The sequence below is a fragment of the Phacochoerus africanus genome, chromosome 7 (assembly GCF_016906955.1).
Source record: "Phacochoerus africanus isolate WHEZ1 chromosome 7, ROS_Pafr_v1, whole genome shotgun sequence".
NCBI lineage: Eukaryota > Metazoa > Chordata > Mammalia > Artiodactyla > Suidae > Phacochoerus > Phacochoerus africanus.
Window position 1 is genome coordinate 19,303,549 of NC_062550.1, and position 8,761 is coordinate 19,312,309.

General features: G+C 43.2%; 1 protein-coding gene across 3 annotated transcripts in view; it reads left to right on the top strand.

Annotated features, from left to right (window-relative positions):
* SLC4A8 (solute carrier family 4 member 8) overlaps positions 1-8,761 on the top strand; it is a 79,026-nt gene that overhangs the window by 63,848 nt on the left and 6,417 nt on the right. For all 3 annotated transcript variants that reach the window (XM_047786656.1, XM_047786657.1, XM_047786658.1), the window contains exons 21-24: positions 367-540; positions 4,152-4,289; positions 6,145-6,236; positions 8,459-8,554. In XM_047786656.1, coding sequence (XP_047642612.1) covers positions 367-540; positions 4,152-4,289; positions 6,145-6,236; positions 8,459-8,554 — 500 coding nt within the window. The remainder of the gene's footprint in view (positions 1-366; positions 541-4,151; positions 4,290-6,144; positions 6,237-8,458; positions 8,555-8,761) is intronic.

Here is an 8,761-nt window from a genome sequence, read left to right on the forward strand (position 1 = left end):
AGGTTTCATTTTATCTTTTTACCATAAATAATGAAAAGCTCCAGACTCCTCAAAGAACAAATGAGAGATTTGGTCTTTTAAGCAGAAAGATGTCACGGCCTTATTTTGTTTTCCCTGAGAAAGATCTCTTGGGAGCTAGGAGAAGGAAGTTGGAATCCAGAATTAGAAGAGATAGATTCAAGTTTTGACTCTGTCACTTGCCAACCTTGGCCAAGTTACCTGTTCTCTCTGAGACTCAGTCTCTACTTCTGTCGGGTAGAAAAGGTCTCACCTACCTTTTGGAGCAGGTGATGTAAGACACATGAACAGGCCTAACAAGGCCCCCAAGAAGCCACCTGAAAATAAATGCTAGTTCCCTCCTCCCAGTTCTTTGATCGTCTGAAGCTCTTTGGGATGCCTGCCAAGCACCAGCCGGACTTCATCTACCTGCGGCACGTGCCGCTGCGCAAGGTACACCTCTTCACCCTCATCCAGCTGACCTGCCTTGTCCTGCTCTGGGTCATCAAGGCGTCTCCAGCTGCCATCGTCTTTCCAATGATGGTGAGTTTAAAAGGTATTAGAATTATTTTTTTTAAATAGTGATAAAATATATATAACATAAAACTTACCATCTTCACTAATTTTTTTAATGGCTGCACCTGCGGCACATGGGAATTCCTGGGCCAGGGGTTGAATCCGAGCCACAGCTGTACCTTATACCACAGCCACCGCAATATCAGCTCCTTTAACCCACTCCTCCTGGTGGGGGATCGAAGCCACGCCCGCACAGCAACCCGAGCCACTGCAGTCAGGTTCTTAACCCACTGTGTGGGAACTCCCATCTTCACTATTTTTAAGTGTACATTTCAGTGGCATTAAGTGCATTCACATTGTTGTGCAACCATCACCAACATCCACCTCCAGAGCTTTTTTCATCTTGCAGAACTGAAATTCTGTACCCATCAAACAATAATGCCCCATTTCTCCATCTCCTCAGTCCCTGGCAACCACCATTCTTCCTGTCCATCTCTTATGAATCTGACTCCTCTAGGGACCTAATGTGAGTGGAATCTGGTATTTGTCCTTTTGTGACTGGCTTGTTTTGCTTAGCATAACAGCTTCAGGGTTTATCCATGTTGTAGCCTGGTGGGTTTTTTTGGATAACAGCCATCCTAATGGGTGTGAGTTGGTATCTTGTTGTGGGTTATATTTCTCTAATGATTAATGATGTTGAGCAATGAGATGCTGCTATATAGCACAGGGAACTATTCCCAGTCTCTTGAGATAGAACGTGATGGAAGATAATACAAGAAAAAGTATGTATATGTATGTATGTCTGGGTCACTTTGCTGTAGGGCAGAAATTGGCACAACAGTATAAATCACCTATAATTTTAAAAAAATAAAGTGTTTTTTTTTTTTGTTGTTGTTGTTGTCTTTTTAGGGCTGCACCCGCAGCATGTGGAAGTTCCAGGCTAGGAGTCAAATTGGAGTGGTAGCTGCCAGCCTACACCACAGCCACAGCAACATGAAATCCTTAACCCACTGAGCAAGGCCAGGGATCAAGCCTATGTCCTCATGGATACTAGTCAGGTTTGTTACTACTGAGCCATGACAGAAATAACCCAAAGTGGGTTTTTTTTTTGTTGTTGTTGTTGAGTTTTAGCTCTCTCTATATTCTGGATATTAATCCTTCATGATGGTGAGTTTGTTTTTTACTTGGTCTTGGCAGGAGCAGCATTTCTAGGGGGGCCTTGAGGTGTGGATGCATATGAATAATAGTTTTCCATGTTTATTTTCAAGGCCATCAGTCGGCCTCTCTGCCTATCTGTCTTTTTTTTTTAGCGCTGCACCCACGGCATATGGAGGTTCCCAGGCTAGGGGTCGACTATGCATACTAGTCAGATTCATTTCTGCTGAGCCGTGACAGGAACTCCTCTGCCTATCTGTATTTCTTTCTATCAATCTCTCTCTCTTTCATGAATGTGACATGGGGAGGATTCTTCATGTTTGCAGTAGTTTGCATATTATCTCAAAGCAATATGGTTCCATTTAGAATCTATTGCAATCGGAAGTTTCTTGGAGTTCCCACTGTGGCACAGTGGGTTAAGAATCTGACTGCAATATCTTAAGTCGCTGCAAAGGCATGGATTTGATCCCTGGCCCAGCTCTGTGGATTAAGGATCCTGCATTGCTGCATCTGTGGCATAGGTCGCAGCTGTGGCTTGGGTTCAATCTGTGCAGCCATTAAAAAAAAAAAAAAGTGCCTGTATCGATGAAAATGTACTGTTTCAAGCCACTGGAAGAGAGGAAGAGGTTGGCTTCACACTAGTGGGTGACTGGGACATCCTTCCCTCCTTTTTAAAGGGGCTTTGGAAAGGGGACTTGGACAGCTGAACTGTGTGATGCAACAGGTGACAAGCTGTTCCCTAAATCTAGGGTGATGGCAGATCCTGCCACATGACCAGCTCACTGTTTCATCTTCTCCCCTTGATGCCTTCCTGTCTTTGGCTCACCCTGTGTCATGAGGATGCTGAGAATTCAGCGGGCTTTTTGAAAGTTTCCTCTAGGACAGACCTCAAGAGGGAAAAGGCAGTGAGGGTGATGTCTGGTACTCGTTTAGTAGGTACTTTTGAACTTGGTCTTACTAGGAGAATATTCAAGGGTGAGGGAACTAGAGATTTCTTTCCCCCAATCTCCTAGATATAAACTGTCCTGATGGGTTTCTCAGTTTTATCAGAGTACACGTAGTGTTGGAATTTGAGTGTTGTGGTCAGAGAGTAAATGGTTAGAGAAATAGCAAATTCCTGGCAATTCCTAGAAGGGATACTATCAATTTTGGATTTGTTGGGAAAATGGTTATTGAAATTAGGGGGAAATGAATTTGCTTCATTCCTTATCCAGTCCCAGATAGACAAGGTGAACACCAGTCTAGCCAGGCAGATCATTCTGGGTTATTATGGGTTCTTCTTTGGCTGAAATAGCCCTTATAGGGAGAAAGTGGAGCTGCAGTTAAGAGCCCTGGTCATTTATATTGAGGAAATTAGCTGTCAGATTTTAGGCAAGTCATTTTCTCTCCCTGGACCTCAGTCTCCTCATTTATAAAATGAGTGTCAAGCCAGGCCAGGGGGCAGAGACAAAAACCACTCGAGATCCATGATTCAGGCATCAAGCAAGGCTTTTGTGAGTAAATGCATAGGCAGAGATGGTCCTTAAGGCCTCTCACTGCATGGTGACCCATGTTGGGGTTGGGCAGGCTGGCCCCAGCAAGGCCGGCTCCTCGAGAGGCCCTCCACCCCCTTGCTGCCGTTGTAACCCTTGCTGGCCTCAAACCAGGGGAAACAGCTCTTAGGCCCATCTGTAGATAAAGGGTTTCTCTTTTCAGTGAAGGAATTAAGTTAGTTCAGCTAGGGGATCAATAAGTTGTAGGCTTATTATGGTGATAGTTAAAATAAAATAATGTGTATAATATAGTTAAACTTAGTACCTGGTACAAAGAGAGCCTCAATAAAAGGCAACTCTTTCTCTCTTTTTAATGGCTGCACCCATAGCATATGGAAGTTCCCTGGGCTAGGGATGGAATTCAAGCCACAACTGCAACTTGTGCCACAACCATAGCACCAGATGACAACTGACAACAGCTGACAATGCCAGATCCTTAACCCACTGCGCTGGGCCAGGAATTGAACCTGAGTCTCCACAGCGATCTGAGCTGCTGCAGTGCTGAAGTTGGATTCATTTTTTTTGTTTTGTTTTTTTGTTTTTTTGTCTTTTAGGGCTACTCCTATGGCATATGAAAGTTCCCAGGCTAGGGGTTGATTTGGAGCTACAGCTGCCAGCCTATGCCACAGCCATGGCAGTGCCAGATCCGAGCCATATCTACATTGCAGCTCACTGTAACATTGGATCCTTAACCCACTGAGCGAGGCCAGAGATTGAACCTGCATCCTCATGAATATTAGTCGAGTCATTACCACTGAGCCGCAATGGGAACTCCCTGCAGTTGGATTCTTAATCTACTGCATCAAGTGGGAACTCCGAAGGCAGCTCTTAAGATTGTTTTGAGTTTGATTTTGCTTGACATGACCTAGTCTGCTGAGAAAATAAGCCTTTGCTATTTAACTTCAGGAAGGAAATGAGCCCCTTTAATTCACTTTCTTTATTTTTCCTCAGGTTTTGGCCTTGGTCTTTGTCAGGAAAGTCATGGATCTCTGTTTCTCTAAGCGTGAGCTGAGCTGGTTAGATGATCTCATGCCCGAAAGCAAAAAGAAGAAGTTGGATGATGCCAAAAAGAAGGCCAAGGAGGAAGAGGTCATAGTTCTTGTACCAACTGTACACTTTGGGGCAGCCTCAAGTTACAGAACATAGGAAGGGCCACATGAAAAGTCAGGATGTCTGGAATCCCAAAGGGTTATATTTAGGAGCTGGGAAGATTACTCCAAAGACATTCTCAGCCAATGGCTGTCCTTAATTTTCAGATTTGATAACCAGTTGTTTTTGCCCCCTCTGTTTGTCTACAGTCTATTCACCAGGTTCACACTTAGAATATGAATATAGAACCTACTCTTATTATCAGATCTAATGGTTCATATTCTCCTCAAAGATCTAATTTGACAAGTATACAGAACCTATTATTTTCTGAGAGTATACATGCCTCATTGCAGATGGTATTGCGGTTTGCAGAGGTAGCTTGCATAGGACTTTCTGTCCTTCCTCATTTCCATCAGCACTTGACATCTGCCATCCACTCAGTGGACCCTCAATCAGTGGCCTATACGTGCAAAGAGTGGATGTGTAGCAAAATGAAAGTACCAGTCCAAGAAATGAATGAGCCTGAAAATGTTTCAAAGTACAGTTAGTGCCTGAAATAGTGTCCTTTGAAATTTATTTTAAAGGATTTTTTCCTAAAATCTTGGATTTTAAAAACCTTGTATTATTTTCTCCAGCTTTATTGAGATATAATTGACATATAACATGGTGTAAGTTTAAGCTGTACAGTGCAATGCTTTGATATATGTACATATTGTGAAATGATTACCATAACAGGGTGAGTTAACAACATCTGTCACCTCACATGGTCGTGTGTGTGTGTGTGTGTGTGTGTGGCGAGAACTTTTAAAATCTAATCTCTTAACAACTTTCAAATACATGACACAGGATTGTTAACTTTAGCTACGGTGCTGTACATTCCATCCCAGAACTTACACATCGTATTGATCCCCTTCACCCATCCCCACCTTCAACCCCTGGCGACCTGTTCTCAGTCTCCGGGACTTCAGTTGTTTTAGATTCAATATGTAAATGAGATTATATAGTGTTTGTCTTTCTCTGACATTTCATTTAGCATAATGCCCTCAAGTTTCATTCACGTTGTTGCAAATGGCAGGATCTTCTTTTTTATGGCTGAATAATATCCCTGTGTGTGTGTATTTTATTATGGAACATTTCAAACACAGTCAATACTCATATTTACCCAGTTGCTTTGTTATTATTTTTAACCCTTTGTATCAGGATCCAAATAAGGTCCATATATTACAATTGGTTAATATGTTTCTTAAATCTCTTTAGGGGTTCCCCTTCTGTCTTTTTTTCTTTTTGTTGAATAATCTGGGTCTCTGACTTATGGGGTTTCCTGCCACTTAGATTTCACTAAATACGTCATTGGTATCATTTAACATATTCTTCTGTCCGCTATATTTCTGGTAAATTGGTAGTTGTATCTAAAGGTTTACCCAGATTCAAGTCCTTTTTTTTTTTTTCCTTTTTAGGGCTGCACTTGCAGCATAGGGAGGTTCCCAGGCAAGGAGTTGAATTGGAGCTGCAGCTGCTGGCCTACACCACAGATCATGGCAACGCCAGATCCTTAACCCACTGAGCGAGGCCAGGGATCAAACCTGCATCCTCATGGATATTAGTCAGGTTTGTAACCCCTGAGCCACAACAGGAATGCCCTCAAGTCCTTTTTTAAAAAATACTATTCCATAGGTACAGATATTGGGTGGTCTCTCTTTTTGTGGTGAGTCAAATCTATGAATGAAAATAATTATATGCTCTTATAATACATGTGAAAGAAAATTAGGTAAAAATTATGGTGATTGAAAAATGGGCTGCTGTAGATTATTGGTTTCATTGGTCCAGGATAAAATAATATCTCCCTTTCTTCTAGGAGGCCGAGAAAATGTTAGAAATGGGAGGAGACAAGTTCCCCTTAGAGAGCAGGAAGTTACTGAGTAGTCCTGGAAAGAACAGCAGTTTCAGGTAAATCTCCCCAAACTCGGAGGAGCTGACTGTTCGGGTTGTTCTGTGAAAGCTCTAGCTCTGGGTGGCGGTGGGGGGGGTCACAAAGGCAGCTGTTGGTCTAAAGAGCTAAACCTTCAGCCTCGCTGTTCCAACCTGTGAAAACCCCTTTGCTTCATCGGTTTACTAAGAGCCTGCCATGCATCAGGCACTGTGCTGGGTGCTGGGAGTCACAAGGGCAGGGGGAAGGGAGCCCATGTGCTGAGCACCTTCTCTGTGCTAGAAGGTTTACCGCGTGCTCTCATTTACCCTGTACAACAACTCCGTAAGAAATAGCAAAAAAAAAAGACCAAAAAAAAAAAAAAACAACAACTCCGTGATGTAAGCCTCACTATCCACTCTTGTTTGGTGAAGACACAGAGACTTGGAGAGTTCTCGGTCATTTGTCCAAGGTCACACAGTGTTTCTAAGTAAGGTTCTAAGAAAGGTTCAGTGTTTCTAAGTTCAAGGTTCAAACCCTAGTCTTCGTACTCCACAAACCAGTGCTCCTTCAGCCTTTCTCAGCCACCTTCCAAAGATGAGTGGCATATAGCCTTTGTTTCTCAGCCTGCTGGGTGTGACATGCCCGAGCTGAGGCCAGCCTTTGGGGATCGCAGAGAGGCAGAGACAGCCCCTTCTTCCAGCTTAGCTCATGGCATCTACAGTCCTAGGAGCCCAGGAGGAGCCAAACTGAAATTCCTTACTTCTGCCAGTGATCTTAGCCCTTTGGTCTGTCTAATTGGAGGCTCACCACAAATCGCTGGAGACCTAATTGATCCATTTGTTTATTCCTGGTATTTTGTTTCTGCTTTGGAAGAGGAACACACAAACAAAAGAAGCCCAGAAGTGGAGAGGGGACGGAAAAGAAAGAGAGCGGGAATCTGGGTCATCTAGATGCTGAATAATATACTGCTGAATTATTGAATTGATTGTGGTTTATACTGAGGGGGAGATGAGGCAAGTCTTTTCTTTGGTCATGATACATATATATTTTTTTATATATCATGAAGGTAAAATATATATTTATTTTAACCACTAAATAGAGTATATATTTAGGGTCTATGACATGATATATATATATATATATATATATATAAATAATACATACCAATATATGTGACTATATATATCAAAGTAACAACACATCCATCGCCTCCTATACTTACCCTTCTTTCCTGTGTGTGCTGAGAACACTCGAGATCTACTTTCTCAGCACCTTTCAAGTGTACAGTACATGATTATTATAGTCAATCACCATACTGTACCTTAAGTCTTCAGACTTTTTTCATTTTATAACTAAAAGCTTGTACGTTTTGATCAGTATCTTCCTTTCCTATCCCCCAGCCTCATTTTTTAACTGATCCCAAAGAAATGGAGTCTTTGGTCCTTAACTAAACTTTCTGCAAGTTGTCATGAAAGGAGCCATAGGCTTCGTATTCTCTGTGCCAAAGCACGAGCCATATTCCTTCTCTAGCAGATGCTGTCTCCTCTCTCGGCCATTTATTTATTTATTGGCCATACCCGAGGCATGTGGAAGTTTCCGGGCCAGGGATCAAATCCAAGCCACCGCCTTGGCAACAACGGATCCTTAACCCACTGCGCCACAAAATTCCTCTTGGCCATTTAGAAGGAGACAGTCTGGCATGTAGAAAACTGTGAGTCCTGGGGGTCTCTAGAGACCAAGGACTGGATTCAAGGTCGTGTTTCTCCGCTTACGGATGTTTCACCTTGGAGAGTCTCTTAACCCTACGAGCTTTGGTTTCTGCACATTCAAAATGAGGATGTTAATAATCTCCGATGCTGTGACAGTGAAGAGAATATATTGCAACCGTCCTTTGTCAACTGCACATGGAAAAGATTTGGCCATGTAAATGAGAACGTGCATGAAGAATGCTCAGCACTGTGCCTGGCACGGGGGGAGGCTGAGTGAATGGCAGCTCCTAAAGCATCCCCAGAGAGCCCCGCATGGAGAGCAGAAGTGTGGGGGCAGTGCTGGCTGCTCACAGCCCCAGCCAGGCCCTCAGCCTACCTCCCGGGCCACCTTGCCTCTCGACGTCCCAGCCATCTGTTCTAGCGCTCCTGAGAGCTGCGAGACGGGCTCCCCCGGGCCTCCTCTTTTCCCTTCTGGCGGGTGGTGGGCGTTAGAGACCGCGATGTCTCTTATCCATTTGTCTGACATTGACTGTCCGAAGCCTTGGTTTCAGGTGTGACCCCTCTGAGATTAATATATCTGATGAAATGCCGAAAACCACAGTCTGGAAAGCTCTCAGTATGAATTCTGGAAACACAAAGGAAAAGAGGTAAAGAAAACTATAATTGCTGATTTTTATTTATTTCTGGCTTTTAAAAATAGCAACCACGTTGAAAGTAAAATATATCTTAGTTATAAAACTGAATTTATCTATTAAATAGCACATCTAGGACTGCTGCTAACCCCACAGAAATAGCTATCAGCCTAAGAAAAGTAATCTGAGCTTATGCACCGCTTTGAGCTGCCCATTTACACA